This window comes from Lipotes vexillifer, unplaced genomic scaffold (assembly GCF_000442215.2).
Source record: "Lipotes vexillifer unplaced genomic scaffold, Lipotes_vexillifer_v1.1 scaffold370, whole genome shotgun sequence".
NCBI classification, from domain to species: Eukaryota; Metazoa; Chordata; class Mammalia; order Artiodactyla; family Lipotidae; genus Lipotes; species Lipotes vexillifer.
Genome location: NW_006772699.1, coordinates 2,019,490 through 2,038,821, shown reverse-complemented (window position 1 = coordinate 2,038,821; position 19,332 = coordinate 2,019,490). Strand labels below are relative to the sequence as shown.

The following is a 19,332-nucleotide window of genomic DNA, read 5'->3' as shown; positions in this document are numbered from 1 at the left end:
CAACTCTCTTGAAAGAGGCAAGTCAATAGGAAATTGCAATATAATAAAATAATTTCAGGGCATCATGTATGTAGAAAAGAGGATCAGACAGGCTTCTTAGAAGAGATGCCCTCTCAGCTGAGACCTGAAGGCTGAATAGGAGTTAATGAAGTAGAGGAGAAGGGAAAATTGTTCCAGATAGAGGGAACGACATTAGCAAAGGCTCAGAGGTAAGAGAGAGCAGGGTACGTCCAGGAGCCGAACGAAATTCATCATGACTGGAGGGACAAAGGACAGGTGACGCAGAGCTTCACAGGTAGGAGGAAGTTTTGATGGTTTTCTGAGGGCAGTAGAGAGCTATTAAAGAATTTTCATCAGGGAAAGAACATAATTAGCCTTGTATTATAGGGAGATCAGTCCACTTGGAATATGGAGGCTGGATTAAAGAGCTGAGTGGAGGGTGAGGATCAAGACTGGGGTCAAGAAAGGCCAGTGGGGGGCTTCCCTGGTGGCGCAGTGGTTGAGAGTCCGCCTGCCGATGCAGGGGACACGGGTTCGTGCCCTGGTCCGGGAAGATCCCACATGCCGCAGAGCGGCTGGGCCCTGAGTGAGCCATGGCCGCTGAGCCTGCACGTCCGGAGCCTGTGCTCCGCAGCGGGAGAGGCCACAACAGTGAGAGGCCCGCGTACCACACACACAAAAAAAACAAACAAAAGAAAGGCCAGTGGGGAGCCCATTTCAGTAATGCAGGGGCGAGCATGGTAGCCTGAACTGTGGGGTAGCAGTGGAGTTAGGAGAAGAGAGCAGTTTGCAGACGTATTGAAGAGGCAGTGCTAGCAGCACAATAGCGATTGATTGCACATGGTGAGTGTCAAGTGAAAAGGAGGAAAGCATGGAAGAGAGTCACTCCCTGAGAAGGGGACCACATGGGCAAGAGCAAGTTTGGGGTGGAGGGAGATGACAGTGTCCATGTTGGACATGCCTGTGGGACGCCCATGGGGGGATAAGTTTCACAATTCACTTTCTACTCTTCCCTTTTTTGGCCCAAGATTGACTTTATAGCAGACCCTATTCATCCCCATCTGTATGCACCTGATGGTCAGCGCACCCCAGGGGTGTCCAGCCACACCCCTGTGCCTCCCTCTCCTTCCCCAGGTGACACGCTTCTACTGCCCCGGTGCCAGGAAATTAACACTCGCCAGCAGCAACCCTCAACTACTAACCGAATCGGTCTGTGAACACCCAACTCCCTCGCTTTCCTCCCGGGATGATTCTGAGGGTGTGTTTTGCAATGTCCCCCACAGCTGCCCCACAGGACTGAGCTCCAGATGCCCCCGGATGTAGCCTCCTAAATAAACCTCTCATAGTGGAACCTTCATTTCAAAGTCTGCTTCCGGGGAAAGCCAACTAAGACAACTAGGAGACGTTTATTTAACCAAACGTTATTGGACGCCTGTTGTATACCAGGCATTGAGATGAGCCAGAGGCCCTCAGGCCCTGGGTCTCGCCCTCTCTCTTCCTCCTCCTTCTCACCATGGAAACCGTCAACCCGTTTCACCTCCATTCTAGCCTACACATCAATTCCAGAGTCACCGTCAGAACACAGTTCTCAGCACAGCCCTTTCCAGCTTAAAAACCCACAATGGCTTTTCTCATGACCAAAAAGCAAGCTTCAAGCTCCCTGAATGGCCCTTGCGGAGCCCTTGACCAAGCCAGAGCAGCGCTCCCAGCAGACTTGGCTGTGATTCCTCCTCTTCCCTGTGTATACTGGGACCCAGCCTTCCCAGAGCACTGGGATGGGCATACGCCGGGGTGAAGAGCATGGGCTTTGGAGCCAGAAGCCTGGCTCTGCTAGCCAGTGTCAATACCAGTGTGACCTTGGGCGGGTTATTTCACCACGCTGTGCCTTAGTTACTGCATCTGTGAATGGCATAGCAGTGCATACAAAGCCACTGTGAGGATTAGATGACATAATGCATATAAAGCACATAGAACAGTGGCTGGGCACGCCGTCAGGGCTAGAATTATCGGCAGTTTTGGAGAGCACACAGCAGCTGCCTGTGTCGTGCCCTGCTTGGATGATATCCCCCGTTTGGTCCATTTAAGAAACCCCTTCAAGACCCCACTCAAGTATTAACTTCTCAGTGCAGTTTTCCCTTACCAGCAACTCACACCCAACCTAAGAAATAATTGCCCTCCATTTTTCAGTTCCATGGTATTTTACATCTATTTTTTGTACTAGCACTGTATTATGGTTAACTGAACATGTATATGTGTGTGTGTGTATGTGTGTGTGTGTGTGTGTGTGTGTTTTGAGTCTTTTCAGAGCACTCCATGCCATTCATTCCGCTGCTTTAAGACAAGAGCCGAAGATGTTAGCCACTTGGATATCTGAAGGAAGTGTTTTCTAGGAAGAGGAAAGCAAGAAAAGGCTCAAGGGAGGGTGTACCCTGATGTGGCCCAGGCGTAGCAGGGAGGCCATGTGGCTGGAGCAGAGTGAGCACGTGGGAGAGTGGAAGGAGGTCGAGACGGAGGGGTCAAGGGGCGGGGAGGTGGACAGAGCATGTGTGGATGGTGGCCCATCACAAGGACATTCACTTTCGCTCTGAGCCATTGGAGGGTTTGAGCCTCCAATGGGAGCCATTGGAGGGTTTGAGCAAAGGAATGCCTTGATTAATGAGGGTTTTGGAGGGATCGCTCTAGCTGCTAGTGGAGAATAGGGTGTCGGGGAGCTGGGGTAGAACCAGGAGACCGGTTGGGAGACCTACTGCAAATCTGAATGCACTTCCTCCGCCTCTGTATTTGTCAGTTTTCCCTTCTGTCCTAACAACCCTAGTATCTCAGTGGCTTGCCAAAAATAAACATTTATCTTCCTCACTGATGGATCATGGTTTGGCTGGCTTTGGCTGATTGCAGCTGAGCTGAACTGAGCTCAGCAGGGCTTAGATTCGGGCTGTAGATGGGGTTCAGGGTCTTTCCTGTGACTTCTCATTCTCCTTGGCTTAGTGGCTCCCAGAGGCATATTTTTCTCATGGCAGATGGAAGAAGAGATGAGGTCCAGCCAGGTCACAGAAGCACATTTAAAGCCTCTGCTCACATCACACCCACCTACCTTCTGTTGGCCAAATCAATGTACACGGCCAAGCCCGACATTAGCGGGGCAAGGAAGTATACACTGCCCACGTGAATGGGAGATCCTGCGAAGACACATGGCCAAAGCCTGGGGTGGATGATTCTATAGTGCAGCAGGAGAGAAGAAACTAGAAACAATAAACCAATTTACCACATCCTCTCTATTGCAATTACCCTCATCCAGTGTCGCCAAGTGTTGCCTGTCATCTTTCTATTTCTTTCATCCATTCCTAACTCTGGTCCCCTTCGACTCACATACTGCCTCACACAATGGTCTCCTTCATAGAATCTCCCCCCATCAACTCTTGTTTCTCCCTGACAACGCATCCTGCATGCCTCCGCCTGAGTTTTTCTCCTACAATGTTTCTTTCTTCACACTGATCCTGCTTGAGAAACTTCAGTGACCAGCCGTTTAGCAAACAGGGTTCCTCAAGTGCCAGTAATTTCTGTACCTTCTTCATGGTGTTGGTCAATCTGTAGAACACCTGTATTTTTTTTTTTTAACTGGACCATTTTTAAAGTCTTTATTGAATTTGTTACAGTATTGCTTCTGTTTTATGTTTTGATTTTTTGGCGGCAAGGCATGTGGGATGTTAGCTCCCCAACCAGGGATCAAACCTGCACCCCCTGCATTGGAAGGTGAAGTCTTAACCACCGGCCCGCCAGGGACGTCTCCACCTGTATTATTATTATTGAATATTTTCTTTCATTTAACTTTAAGTCAACTTACTTTTTTTTTCTTACCTCGTCTTAAATCATAGTGACCACGAGAAAACTACATTTTTCTAAAAGCGTAAAAATACATGGTGATTAAAATAAACCTGCTTGTGCGTTTACCCTCTGCAGTCACTAGAGGTATGATGATTGCTTTCAGGGACCCACTTGCCTCCTACACAACTTCATCCCACCTGTCTAACCTTCGCTGTCATCTTTGCGTATTTCTGTTGCTGGGGTCATCATGGTCTCTTCCTTGTCTGTGCACCTGTCACGGAAGAGTGTTAACCCTTAGCCTTGGTCAGACTGCCCTCGGAGCCTGGAAGACCCTACCTCTTTCTCTCTGCCTGTCTATCCTTCAAGATTCGTGCCTCTTCTATGAACCCCCTTCCCCCCTAGTTCGCTGGCTCTCACTTCCGGCTTCGCTTACAGTCTAGGCCCATCCCCCAGAGTCCCAGTTCAGGTTTTTCTCATCGTTTCACGTGTACTGATCTCACCAGCTTGGCTCACAAGTGCCCCAAGCCTCGCCTGGCTTGTGCCTGCCCAGTCTCTTTCCATCCAGCCCTCAGGGATTCTTCATCCTTCACTCGGCATATTGAAACAGGTGCTGTTTCTGTGGTGCCCCATCGCAGTCATTGACTGTTTCCTCTCGGCCCTTTCTCTGTCTTTTCATCCCCTGGTTCATTCCTCCTTCTCTTTTGAGATGCTAATCAAATATTGCCTCCTCTGTGAAGCCACAGAGTCTCCTCCCACAACTTGCTGTATGTCCTTCTCTCTCAGCATATGTCACATGTGCCCGTGGTCACCAGTGTACTTATCTCCCTTCCCCACTAGACTAGTCGACTGTAAGCTCCTTCAGGAGTGGATCTGTGTCCCAGAGCATGACATAGAATAGGCACTTAGTAAACGTTGAATTTCACAATCAACTTAAATTTGAATTAAAGTGACTTGAACTTTGCTGTTTCGACGGGACTAGGCATTCTTTGAAGGCAGAGATCTCTTTTTCTTCCCCCATGTTGCTTGCCCCAGGTAGGCAAACAGTAGGTGCTTATTAAGTCTGCAGCAAGATGAGTTTCGTAGGAAACACAGGAGGTGGCTATGGTTGACAATGAAAATTGGTGCCAATTAAGGTAGCTTAGCAATTCTAAGCTCTTTTAGGGCTAAGCTGATTTTGAACACCAAATGCATCATGATTTTGATAACTGAAGGCAAATGGGGCCGGGTTGGAGCCCTTTGCCTTTGCTCATGATTGAAAGGAAAGATGCAATTCATGTTAGGTACCTAGTCCTGTCTATTCTATATCAGCTCTGCATCTGGAGATGGTGTTAAATTCTTTTCAGGCTGGAACTGGTATTGTGTGTGTGCGCGCGTGTGTGTGTGCATGTGTGTGTGTGTGTGTGTGTGTGTGTGTGTGTGTGTGAAAGATAGCAGTCCAGATGCCAACACACCTGGAATCTATTTGTTAGGATCACTGGTTCAGTCCACAGCTTGGACCATTCATTTATTTCTCACTAAGTGAACATCTGGGATTCAGTTTGAGACACCATCAAGTTTGGATGGGATCTCAAAGCCGTGGTTGGGATGAGGGACTGCTCGCCTGAGGTGGGAGTGAGAGAGGTGAGCAGGGGCTCTTAAACTATTCTGCAGACTTCAGTTCAAATGCAATAGCCAGAGGGTTGAGAAACCCTTCCCAGGCTGGAAAAGCATTAAAAAAAAAAAGCGGGGATGGGGTGGGGGGAGGATAACCAAAGGAGATTCAGTCAGATCAAAGCAATAATGCGATCTGAAAAGTGTCCCCTTTCTCCTTTTACCCTGTTCCCTCTCCACCCCATAGTGCTAAAACTGTCCAGGTATCTTCCTTTTCTAGGAAAAAAAAAAAGAAGAAAAAAAAATTTGACTTTGATCAGAAAGGAAATGCTATGAGAAAGTAAAATTCTAATTAGTTATAGATGAGAATTGGTCACAGATAATTACTTGACATTCCTTGGCTCATGCCTGGGAGGGCTTAAAAGATCTTTTTTTTGTTGCTAGATATGTAGACATATATCTAGATAACTAGATAAACATAGAGAGAAGCTCACCGTCATTAACAGATCTTGCAGAGCGCAAGTGTTTAGAACAGAAATGAAAGGGAAATTTGTCATTCACAAGCCAGGAATGTTTGAATCTTTCGCTGTCAGGCCTCTTTTCTGTTTTTTTCTTTCTTTTTTTTTTTTTTTTTTTTTTTTTTTTTTTTTTTTTTTTTTTTTTTTTTTTTTTTTACTTTGAACTTTCTCAAAACAAAAGTTCAGTGGGTTCAAACAGGATCATTTTAAACAGTACCCTTCCAGAAAATTTGTGCTGAGTTGCACCTGCCCTTGGTGACATCTGCCGACCAGAGTATTTCTCCTTCAATTTGCATCTGTCATTTTCCTACCAGTGGGTCGAAGAGGTTGGAGACCCAGATGAAGGGCCTAGAATAATCCAGAGAGAACATGGAGAATCTGTGGTGAGTTGTACTCATGCAATCCTATTTAGAACCAGCTTTGCTGCATTGGTTTGAGGATTTTTAGGGTGGAGGGCAAATCCCATAGCTACCTAAGGTATTTTTCTCTTAATTCCTAGTAGAAATGACTCAACATTAACTCAAGGCTGCTCAAGGCATGCTTAATGTCTTGGAGGAGCATGTTTTTAGAGAACAACACTAACTTCTAAGGAATTCTCAATCCCCCTTCCCTACCCAACACAGCTTTCCCATATTTATTCCCAGGCATCACAGACAAGAGAGAGTTAGCCTTTGGGGGCCTTCTGCCTTTTTTTTTTTAGCATCTTTGTTTTACTAATATAGAAACCTCACTCTGATGCCCCACCTGGCATAGGGCCCCTTACCCTTACTCTGGCTTCACTTGGTTCTGAAACTGCCCCTGCTTGCCCCTCACCCCACTGTACGATTCAGATGGCGTAGGCCTCGGGCTCCTTATTCTCAGGACCCTCTTTCAAGCACTGTGGCAAAAGTGTTTAATTTATGCTATTGTGATTGCAACCCTCCTGTTACCTGGTTGCAACGCTCTGGAAGGTCTCTAACAGGCTACTTAGGTTTTAATAACCAGAAGTGAAGAAGCCAGTACGGGGGTGTTGCGGCAGTTGCGTAGCAACTTTATAGTACCTTAAGTTTTCCACCAATTTGACCATCTTCGTCTCCTTTGCTCCTCAGTAATTCCGTGAAGTAGGTATCACTCACTCATTCATTCAGCCATTCAACCAACCAACTAAACAACTAGCAGATATTTATTGAGCACCTCTTAGTTGCTAGAAACTATTCTAAGCTCTGAGTTGCAGTGAAAAAAAAGAGACAAAGACCCTCTTCTCAGGATAGTTCATCTTAGAATGGCTATTCTAATCGAGATCATTATCCCATTTTCACATGAAGAAACCAAGAAAAAGAGAGAGGTTAAACCCTAAAGGACACACAGCTTATTTAGAGCTGGATTTAGAATCTAAGTATCCTAACCAGCTTCCAGAATAAGAATAGAATAAGGATCTTAGGACTCATCTCATCCAACCAACTGATTCTGTTGATACAGAAAACCAAGCCGCAGAGAAGGGCTGTGGTTCACACAGTCGCACAGCTTTGTGGGGCAGAGCTAGGACCATAGCCCAGTTTCCCAAGTCCCAGCCCCGGGGCCCTGTCCATGAGTGAATGGACCCTGCAGTGGCCTAAGATTCCCTGGATCTGCCATCCTGTCACTGTCACTCTCTCTTAGTCCATTCAGGCTGCTCTAACAAAGCACCACAGACCGGGTAGCTTATTAGCAACAGAGATTTGTTTCTTACAGTTCTGGAGGCTGGAAGTCTGAGATCGTGGTCATGCTCCGGTTCTTCCGGGTTGCAGATTGCCAACATCTTGCTGTGTCCTCACATGGTAGAAGGGGCAAGGGATCTCTCTGGAGCCTCTTTTATAAATGCACTAATCCCATTCATGAAGCCTCTGCCCTCATATCCTAATCAGCTCTCCAAGGCCCCACCTCCTAATGCCATCATCTTGGGGGTTAGGATCTCAGCATATGAATTTGGGCGAGAGGAGGACACCAACATTGAGACCATAGTGACCTCCCTTACTTCCTTAACCAACAGATCTCCTGACTCATTTTCGTAAGTGCTATAAGCCCATTCCCTCAGCTGCCTTGCCCAGTCTTTGCCTTCCACAGGCTGTTAGTACCAGACCTGCCATACACTGTCCCCTAACCTCCGCCTTCCCTGTTCTTACACAGATGACCCGTCTTTGGGCCTGTCAAAGGCCACTGCCATCACTTGTGCACTGGAATCTCCTCCGTCACCTATTCAGGAGCCTCACTCTAAATAAATTTTCCCCTCATCCCCTGCATCACTGATTTACCAGATCAGTCTCATCAGCATAGGAGCATGTTGCAATTTGCCCCATCCTAAAAAATAAAAACAAAACCTTTCTTCACCCCATTTCCCCTGCTAACTATCAACCCATTTTCTGTTCCCCTTTATAGCAAAATCCCTCCCAATTATTATTTTCCCTTGACTTTTGTCCTCCCACTCTTTTTTGAACCACTCCAGTTAATAGTTGATGCCTAACTCTCTACCAAGCTGTTCTTTCTAAGTCACCATGTTGCTCAGTTCAGTGTTGTCCTCATCTTTCTCTACCTCGTGGCTGCATTTGACCAACCGGTCCCTCCCTCCCCTTCTCCCTCCTTGCAACCCCATTTTCACTTGGCTTCCACAATTCCACCTTCTCTTGCTCCTCCTCCTACCACACTCTACCATTTCCTCCTCCCTCTGGTCTCTAGTGGATGGTGCAGCCCAGGACTCAGTCCTAAATCCTCTTGCCTTCTCTTCTTCATTTCTCGTGGTGGCTGTGGTTCCTGTATTTAAATACCATCTACATCTCCATTTTGGTCTTATCCCTGAAGCCCAGATTTGCATATCTAATCGTCTATTGGGTATCTCCACATGGATATTTATGGGCATATCAAATTTAACGTGACCAGTCTGGCCCCTCGCCAAACGTGCTCTGCCCACAGTCTTCCTCCAGCTCAGGTAACAACAGATCCGCACTTTCAGATGCACCCGCCAAAACCTCAGCATCATCCTTCATTCTCCTCTCTCAAGCTTTACCTCCAATCCATCAGCAAATCCTGTCTACTCCACCTTCAGAATATTTTCATCTTCACACCTCTGCAGCTACCACCTTGGTAGCAGGGTAAAGAGAGTTCCCAGAGAAGGAAGGAGCGTGTGCAGAAACCCTGAGGCAGGAGAAGATGCAGGACTGGAGTATCTCTGAAGGGATAAAGGCATGATTCTTGAGTCTGGGGAGTCGCCTGCCCTATTGGCCCCGTTATGAAATAGGGTTGAAGCGATCGCTATGGGGATCTGAATTTTGGCCACTGCCAAGCAGTCTGGCTGTCTGGAATGGATCTGGCCAGCTCTAAGGGATATACATGATTCTGTTAATTGCATCTGCGTTACGTCTGCAATGTACGTTGTGTGTGTGTTCATATGCGTGCATTAAGTATGCATTTTTTCCCACTCCAGAGATCTTTTCCTGGACTCTGAGCCATCAGTGTACTAATGTAGTTCCATGTCCAATCTGCTGGAGGATCCCCAGAAACCCCTGCTCACGACTTTAGGCCTAGAGGAAGCAGTCTTTTTGTTCACAGACCTTTGGGGTTCCTTGTGTTGTTCTAGGCAAACATGGGCTTTATGGGTTGGTCACCATGGAAAAAGATGACCCTCCGAGCCCTTGGCTCCTTCTCTGCAGAGCCGGGACTCCTGCCCTTCTTCCCCCCGCCTTCTTTTCTCCTCCTGAAATCAGGGTCTTCTGGAGACAGGGGTATTTGGGCACATGGCAGCAGCTGGGACAGGGGTCAAAGGCAAGGCAGGCTCAGGCCACCGATGTGCTCTGCTTTGTCCCTAACAGCCGTGTAATTGGAGGAAAATTGGCCCAATGTGAGGTGCTGGAAAGTTCAAAAAGGGTTGTTTCAGGGTCTTTGTGCCTGTTTTCTTTTCATGCTGGAGTGTTGAGTTGGAGCCCAGCAAGATGCTGGGCAAGCCCCAGAGCTCTCTGGAGCTGGACAGTTATCTCGGGACAGAGTCACCTACCAGGGCAGGCAGGGGCTGAGGATTCCTGCCCCCTGGCCTGGGGGCAGTGATTTCCCCGGGGCCCTCAGAGCCTTCTTCAGAAACCAGAGGGGCAGGACCATTAAACAGGCTTTGAACAGTAAGGCCAAGGAAGCACAGGGTCAGTCTCCTAGTCTGCTTTGACTCAGTTTCTCCAGCTATAAAATGAATAAGTACTCTTATTACTGGCCTCCCTCCTAGGATTGTCAGGAGGCCTCCTGGTCAACCAAGCACCAAGGAGTTAAGGAAGCAGAATCGTGAAGCGGTTCAAAGCTCAGGTTTCGGCGTCAAAGAGACGTCCATCCAAACCTTATTTATCAGCTGCGTGACTTTAGACAGGTTTCATAACCTCTCTGAGCCTCAGTTTCCTTGTGTAGCATAATGACATTAGCAGTGTTGCTTTAAGGTTGAGATGAGATAATGCATATAAAGCACCTCCCACAGCAGCTAGCCCACTGTAAGTGCCTTGCTTTGATAGAAAAAAAGGAAGGAAGGAAGAACAAGATCAAAGAGATCATTATTATTGCTTTGATTCTAAAGCGAGTTGGTTATTATGATAGTTCTCGCCAAATATTCAAGTGTCCCTGTAGATTTCCCAGCTTCCTTTGCAGTTAGGTTTGGCCGTGTGACTAGTTCTGGCCAGTAGACTGAGAGTAGATATGATATGAGTCATTGTGAGGTCAAGGAAATTAAGAGCCGGTGTGGCTCCTCCCTCCCTCTCATCCCCAACACACTGACCTTGGGGGCCACATGTTCTCTATGGCAGCGCTCCCCAACCTTGTTGGCACCAGGGACTGGTTTCGTGGAAGACAGTTTTTCCACGGACGTGGGGGGAGGGGGGAGGATGGTTCGGGCGCTAATGTGAACGATGGGGAGCAAAGGGGAGCAGCAGGTGAAGCTTCACTGGCTCACCTGCCGCTCACCTCCTGCTGTGCGGCCCGGTTGCTAACAGGCTGCGGACCAGTACTGGTCCACGGCCCCGGGGTTGGGGACCCCTGCTCTATGGCATCTTAGAGATAGAGCCAAGCCTTTATGTGAGTGTGGAGTCTGTGTCCACTGTGTTAACCCAGTAAGATTTCGGAGTTCCTTTGTTACTGCTAATAGCCTTGCTGACCGATACAGTCATCTATGAAGGAGAAATACATCTCCCCTATTCCTGATCTCCTGGGGCATCTAGGGATGATGATAATGATAATAACAGTGGCTGTAACAGCTACCATTTATCGAGCCTTTGAGAAATACTGCAAAGCCCATCGCAGATGTTAAACTATTCAGGTATCTCACGAGGTTCATGTTTTGCTATTACATAATAATTGTGTTCCTAAAGTAAACTTTATTTTTTTAAAGGGTTCTCTTAAAAACTTCAGTGAGGAAAAAAACTGCTTAGGGCAAGAGTTTTAGACTATGACAACAAAGTTATTTCTCTTACAGAAATGTCAAAAGTAAAGGGTTTTAATTGCTATTAGGACATTCTGAAGTTACAAACTACAAATAACAAGATTTTCAAAACTGACATAAGCCAACCTAAAGGTCATTGAGCACATGCTGAATTCCATGGAAGACAAGATTCAGGTCAACTTGCTTCCAGACCATCAAAATAAATTGTGTCTTTGTCCAGAAGTGCTAGTAAAAAGGAAGCCCCATTAGATCTCAGTAAAGCTGCTACACTCCCCCACCCCTGCAAAAAAAAAAACAACAAAACCCTAAAAATACATTATTAAAAAAATAAAAAAGGAAATCCCAATGGCAAAGAGCAGCCAGTCACCCACTAAAGTGGCCCGTGGGTGTTGAAGCTGGAGGCCAATAGGCTTTCCTCTGATACACGCAGGGATCCTTTCTGATCATGACAGTGGTGTAAACCAACAAGGAGCACAAATTGAGTTCCTTGCTGAACTGATCAGGTTACATCCAATTTGCATTACGAAAATTTGCATAGCAGGAAAAAGCCTGAATCTGATTTGTCCGGCAGATGAGGAAACCAAGAAGATATGAGGCCATCAGTGGCTACAGTGAGCAACTACGGAAACAACCCCTATTCAAGGATCTCTGCTTTTTTGACTCTGCTCAACTCAGAGTTCCCCTGATGTATAGTGACATCTGCATATCCTCATGAATGAGGGTGCCACCTCGGAGCTGGGATTCGAGGCCTCTGAGTTCGGTTCTGTCCTTCTCTTGGGGTCTGCCAGGACGTCTTGGGCCTGTCCATCCCTCCACTTGGGGAAGGCCTGGAGCTTCCGCTCTTTGGTCCTTCTTGGTGTTTCTGAAAATACCAGTAGACCTGGAAGGTGTCCAGGCTGCCTAGGAAAGTGCCTGGAGAAGGGGATTCACTTGATTTCATTACTAAAGCAAACAGTCCTGGTGACCTTTGGGAATTAGCGCATTTTGACTTCCTTCCTCCCTCAGGCCTTCGCTGGGCAGCTGAACATTCCACACCTCCCTGAGAAAGGGGAAGTACTTAGAGTGGGTGCTGGGGCCCGGCCTGGAGGCCTCTCACCCGTCCTGCACTGACTGAGGGGACGAACTGGCCCCGTCCTTTCTTGCCTTGCTTCCCATTAGGTCAGTAGTGAGGCAGGTGAGTCTGGAAGCCGAGTCTTTAAGAAGATTCTGGAGGATGTAGACAGATTCAAGCAACTGGGCCCTCTGGGAGTTCTGTTCACCTGCAAACAGGATGGCTCCCCTCACCCAGCGGAGGAAGGCTATTGCTTTTTCAGGCTCCCCTCATTGGCCCTTCCCACCTTATGATTTACTCATGAAATTCAACAGGCCCTTACTGAAGGCCCCCTTGCATGCCTGGGGCTGTGTCAGCTCACAGTGGGTCACTGAGTAGATGTTAGACCTATTTCCCACTCTCAAGGACCTTCAGAACTTAACAGAAAGACGAGACCCACGTGTGAGGTAATAAATCACAACAGTCTGTAATGAAGGCTAAATTAAATACCATCATTATCCATGGTAGTTAAGAGCCCAGGTTTGGCATTAGGTGTCTGGGTTCAAATCCCACCACCATCATTTTGGTTGAGTTTGACTTTGGGCAAGTGCCTTAACCTTCTTAGGCCTCTGTTTCCTTATTATAGGTTGACCCAAGGGTACTAGCCTCAAGCACTTCTGTGGGGAATTAAATGAGCTGGCATATGTGAAGCGCCTTGTACAGTGCCTGACTCATGGTCTTAGGGTTATTACCGACTACTGCTACTAGTTGTCAAAATATATTTGAGGGACCCCAGTAGTTTAGAAATCCTGAATCTAAACACACCCCCTTCTGCATAATGGTCCTCTCGTCTTTATTTCTTTCAGCACTGATTGGTCGTTTTGACTGATCAGTTACCCAAGCTGGAGCCCCTGGGGCCTTCATATGCATTTAATCACAAAACCCTGTTGATTAGACCTCACATCTATGTCCTCCACTCCAATATGACTCTTACCCTTAACTGGGTCCTCACACAGCCACACTGATTACTCAGGAGCCCTCTTAACTGCTCACCTTGCTTTTGATTTCACCCTCTTCCAAAGAAGCCTTACTACTACTCAAGAGAACTTGTTAAAATCCAAAACAGATTATCATTTCCTTCTCAGACTCTTTCTGTGGCTCCCTCTGACTCTCAGTAAACAGCCAAGCCCAAATCCTTGATCATGACCCGCAGGGGCCCTCATTGATATGACCCCTGCCTACCTCTAGAACTTCATCGCTTGTGATTCTCAAGTCACCTCCAAGTCCCAGCAATGCAGCCCTGTACCCCAAATTCTCCTCCGTCTCCTGGTCCTCCATGACCATGCACATACACCTCTCAAAGTCTAGAACCCTGTGTCCCTATCTCCTGAAGAGTCAAAATTATGCTTAAAAAAACAAAAACAAAAACCCTCCAAACCACTTTCTTTGGGAAGCCTTCCTTTCCCAGGTCTGGGTTAGCTGCCCCTCCTCTGTTCTCCCACAGTAGCTTTGCTTACAAGATCGTGCTGCAGATTTTTGTTTTCGTGTCTATCTCCTTGACTAGCATCTGGCCTTCATCTACATCTTATTCATGCAGGTGCAGGAAGGGACTGTATCTTGTTCATCTTTGTATGTTCATATTGAAAAATGACTAGGAAGATGGATGGATGGATGGATGGATGGGTGGATAAATGGGCAAATGGGTAGATGGATGGATAGGTGAATGGTTGGATAGAATAGTGGATGGATGGATGGACGGACGGACGGATGGACAGACAGATGGGTAGAGGGTGGGTTTATGAATGGATAATGGATAGATAAACGAAGGAATTCAATAAAGTGGCAAAAACCTCTAATTAGGTCTTGCAGCCATCAGTGGTACTGCAGAGACAAGGCTCTCTTTCTTGGAGCTTCACAGTTCAGGCCGAAAAGCAGAATGACCTTGCAACTAGCAGCCAGTGGGTTTTTTTGACCTGGACGCTCCCCATTGTTCCAGCAGGAAGGCTGAGAAGGAGTGTTGATCCTAGAGAGAGAGAGGACACCAAGGTGGCCTTTATCCCATCACTGACCCAGCCTATAGCCTTTCTGCCGACCTCCTCAGGTCTGCCCTCATACGGGTCCCGTTCGGTCCTTTTCTTCATCCAGGCATCATGGATTTATTTCCAGCTTGAACTGTGGCAGATTTCCGCCTCTGATTCCAGGGTGACAGAGCAGCAGATGGCATGAGTACGGAGGATGCCTTGACCAATAGCCGCTGTGTGCGGCCCAGCGCTTACCCGTTCCTCTGTCAGGAGAACAGCACGTTTCACTCTGTTCGTTTTCCTGTTCAGGAGCTGCTCTTAGAGCAGCCGCGTGAGAAGTTCACCTTATGCAGCTTGGAGCCTTTCTCAGCTCTTCGAGGAAGACCTTTCAGGCTGACTTGGTTCACTAAATAAACACAAATAAATCCTGGAATGGAATGAACTAGAAATGAAATGTCGTGTCGAGCTCCTCTCGATACAGAGAACCAGCATGCGGCCCGCCCAAGCCGAAGTGGAAAGACCCTGAGGCTTTTGGGAGAAGAGCCCAGCTCAGCCACCCTGGAATCCTCATTCAGGGTTTATGAAGCAGCAGGCAGCACACAACTGACTAAATTTGGTTGTGTTTTTATTTTTGTCCAGCCACAAATACCGGCAAAGAACTGAAAACGATTCCTTCCCTTCCTGGAGCCTCGGAGCCAAGCTGGTTTTATTTTTAGCTTCAACTCTGGCTTTGAGCTTTTAGGGCACTCAATACCCTCCCCACTGCGGGCAGCAGTGGGCCGATTTCGGGACTTTTGCCTAAACTGGAGCATTGGTTGTCTGAGTGTAACTCTCACCAGGCTTTGTGCAGCTGTGGCAACAGAGGGTGGTTCCAGACAGACCCACCTAGAGACCCGCTTCTACTCTTGGGGACTCCAAGAGCATCCTTTTCAGGGAGGGAAACGTACTCAGGGTGGATGGTTGCCTGGGCTGGGGCAGCAGAGGTGGCAACCCTGGATGAAAGGAAGCAGAGGCAAAAAGAAGACTGGGGAGGGGAGAAAAGAAGGGGAAGGCAGCTGTCACAGATTGAAAGCCTTCGAGGAGCACAGTGGTTCGGAACCAGGCTCTGGAGGCAGACCCTCTGGGTCTACATCCTGCCTCCGCCACTTCCTGTCACAGTGGCCTTGCAGAATGGGCTCAACCGCTCCAGGCGTCGCTGTCTTTATCTGTGAGATGTGGGTAATTATGACACCAGCCTCTGAGCTGCGCTGCCTGAGATCCTACCCCTCTAGCACGTGGTGTAGTGCCTGACACGCATTTGTGCCGCAGCTCATTTCAGTTATTATTGCCATGCTCTCATTGCAGTGCTAGACACTTATGCATACAGTGTGTCATTAAAACTTACTGTAACTCACTGAGTAGGGTTATTAGACAGATGGAAAACGGAGGGTCAGGGAGCTGGGTAACTTCCCCGAGGTCCCATGGCGAGAGCATGATAGAGCCAGACCTGAACCCAGCGTGACCAACCCCAAAGTCATAGCACCACACCTTCTCTGGGACCAGTGCTTCCCTGTGTTAGAAAGGGGCTTATCACTGGCTCTATGAGAACTGCTCTAGACAAGGAGCTAGACTCCCCCTCCTCTCCTCTGGACTCCCCCCTTTTCTTCCCACGTTCGTGACAGGAACACACAAAGAGCAGATACTGGGAGTGATCAAAAGAGCACTGGTCAAATCCATAGAGACAGAAAATAGAATGGTGGCTGCCAGGGACGAGGGGAGGGGCCCTGGGGTGCTGTTGTTTAATGGGTACAGCGTTTCAGATTTGCAAGATGAAAAAGCTGTGAACATCTGCCGCACAGCAGTGAGAATATACTTAACACTACAGAACTGGACGCTTAAAATATGGCGAAGATGGTCAATTTTATGTTAGGGCTTTCGTTTTAACCACAATTAAACAAACGAAAACAAAACAAAACAAAAAAGAGCACAGGGAGGCAGGTCGCCGTTTTGGTGGGGCAGGGAATTTGAGCTTATCTTGTCCAACTTGCCAGCCTTTTCTCAGTCTTCCTTCCAGTCAGGAGTGTCACCAGCAGCTCCGCTGGTCCACCCCTGCCCCGCACCACGTGGACCCCTTCAGGGCTGAGCTGCACACTTCTGACTTGAGGTGGTGAATGCTCCTCTCACATGCTCTGCCCTTTCAAACTTCCTTCTAGTTCCCTGTCCCTCTGAAGTTTTTGTCCTTCAGCCTGGAACGAAAAGGGGAAAATAGCAATCCCCCCCCGACCCCCAGGGGATCATGTCTGCATGATGTGGTGGAGGAAGTGTGGGCTTCGGGGACAGAAGCTGGGAAAAAGCTCACCTTCTCTTCTCTTCAGTTCGCTTAGCTCTAAGATGGGATAATACATTTTTCCACGTAGCCAAATATGCACAGTTTAAGCGGAGAAGTTCAGCCGGGCTGTAAACTGCTCTTTTGCACGAGGAGATTCTGGAGAGTGAGATTCTGAGGATTCTGGGGACAGGAGATTTGGGGACACTGGTTTGGGCTTCCCTGATTAGGCTGCGTAAAGATGCTTGGACAGAGAGGCCTGGGAATGAGCATGGGACAGGCTTTCCCTCTTGGCCTCACACTCCCGGGAGAGCAGGCTTCATGGAGACCACAGTGACTTACGGTCCCTCGGAAACTCAGATGGCCTTTTCTGTGGGCATCAGCATGGACCGTCCTCACGAGAGAGTCTGGCTCTGATGCCACCACCCAACGTGGGACACCCCTCCTGGGCTGAGTTTTGCCTCCGGGTCTACACACCTAGACCGTGATCCCTGACCCAGGGCCGACTTTGCCATTAGGTACAGCGGGGACAGCACCCGGGGCTGACAGTACTTTTTAGGGACCCATGAAAATGGTTTAATTTCTTTGAAAATTAGGGGAAAGGAATGAGTGTTCAGGTCAAAGTAAATGTTATATAATATTAATATATTTGGTTTTACACCAACACAGTTATAAAATACAATATTTAATTTTTTTAAATAGGGGAAGGGGCCCACAAAGGCAAAAATGCCCAGGGTCCATGGCGGTCATAACGCAGCCCAGCTCTGGTCTGAAAAGCCAGGCTGGCGGGGACTACATTTGGCCCTTTAACCCCTGGTGATCTGTCCCACCCTCTTCTCTGTTCCTATAACGACTGCTCTCTGTCCCACCTGTCCTCACCACTTAGGATCTGGAATATTCTCTCTGGTATTTTGTTTATTTTTAGAGACCCATTTCACATGCCCATTCCATCACTTGGCAATAGCTAGCTATCGCAGGCACATGTTGAGAAAAGTTCAAAAGCCTGTCTGAGGTTCGTGGGAAAGAATGTCACGATCAGTTAGTGATGCCTCTCCGGGGCTCGTGAAGGGGGGTGTGGCAGCAAGCATGTTGTGTTCCTGCTTCCGACTGACCTTTGCCTTTTTGTCGCCAACTTGACTCCCAGCTCCGCGAGTTAAGAGTGTGCCTTACACGTGCTGAGCATCCCACGTTGAAAGATCTAGAAGCCTCTTAATACCTGTTGATCGATTGACCGAAGGGGTGTCTGTAAATACTCTTGATCCCGTTTCATGTCCCCTTGACATCTTTTCATTCTTTTTTCCCCCTTCAGGCGCCTGAACAAGAATAAACTCCAGGTCCTCCCGGAACTGCTTTTCCAGAGCAACCCGAGGCTCACCAGACTGTGAGTAGAATGGAGTTGTGTTCCCTACCTGGTGTCTTGCCCGGCTTTGCTGACGCCGAGGATGCGGTTGCCTTAGCGTGGGGCGCCCTGAGCCGTGTGGACCTTGGCAGTGAGTCCGCGCATGTGGGCGCTTGGAGCCAGGCTTCAGCGTGCTGGGTCCTCACACTCCCCTCCAGCCCGCCTTTCTTGCGTCCGTCCTTCCCAGATCATCCGCTTAAGTGGCCGTGGCCGGTGAGGGCTGTGGACCTGTGGTAGTGCATCTCTCCTTTGCAAGGAGGGAGGAAACTTCCTTTTAACTTCGGTCTGAATTAACCTCAGGGAAATGCCCTGAGGGTAGGCTTGGAGGTGAATCGATTCACACAGGACTGCCAGCGGTCTCAGAGGAGGGCAGTGGTTTGGGTTAAGCATTTCAACCTCACGTCCTTGCTGGCTAGAAGGATTCCTGCCCTTCGCCTGCTTCCTACCGCTGCCAGTCCGGGAACCCTGGGTCTGGAGATCTGTGATTTTGTGGGAAAAGAAAGAAACACTTTGAATTTTGCTTTATCTTCAGAATGGTCCAGAGTATGATGGGGGGTGGGGGAGACTTGCAGATTCTCTGTGTATTTATTCAGCGTGAGAGTTTGGATACTGAAGAGCTGGAGATGCACGTCGCGATGGAGATTGTGATTCGTAGATTGGGGTTATTAGGCAAGTGCTAATTACTGACAGTGAACAACTCCATGACTTTGAACCTGAAAGTCCTACCGGCAGTAGCTAGTGTGCATTATGGGGTGAATTGGTTGCCCAAGGCTTGACTTTCTGGCTGGAGCAACAAGTGTCCGGCTGCTTAGCAGTCAGACAGTGAGATTTACGGCCTGGCTGCGAGGACTCTAACCTTACTGGGGAGGCTGCAAAGTGGTAGCCACCCTTCTCATTTCCAATGGCTGTGTTTAATACCTCCGTATGCAGTCCGCCGATGCATGTAGATAAATTGGGAAATACGACAGGCATGTTTGCATGTGCACTTAAGAATGAGTTCTGAATTAGGAATCTGTATCTCTCTCTGTACACACACACAGAGACTATATACATAAATGTACTTTCAAGGGCACTTGGCTGCAACAAGAACGGGCTGGGGTTGGCTGGGGTTTCAAGGGTACCGCGGCCTTCTCTAGGGGATACCTGTACTTTGTCACGGTCTCCCCTTGCTGGTACTCCCTTTCTCTTGCTCAGGCCACCCGGCTGACTGTGCTAAATGAGGGAAAGA

General features: G+C 48.2%; 1 protein-coding gene across 1 annotated transcript in view; it reads left to right on the top strand.

Annotated features, from left to right (window-relative positions):
- SLIT3 (slit guidance ligand 3) overlaps positions 1 to 19,332 on the top strand; it is a 627,706-nt gene that overhangs the window by 85,804 nt on the left and 522,570 nt on the right. Inside the window, exon 4 of the mRNA XM_007447825.1 lies at positions 18,015 to 18,086. Coding sequence (XP_007447887.1) covers positions 18,015 to 18,086 — 72 coding nt within the window. The remainder of the gene's footprint in view (positions 1 to 18,014; positions 18,087 to 19,332) is intronic.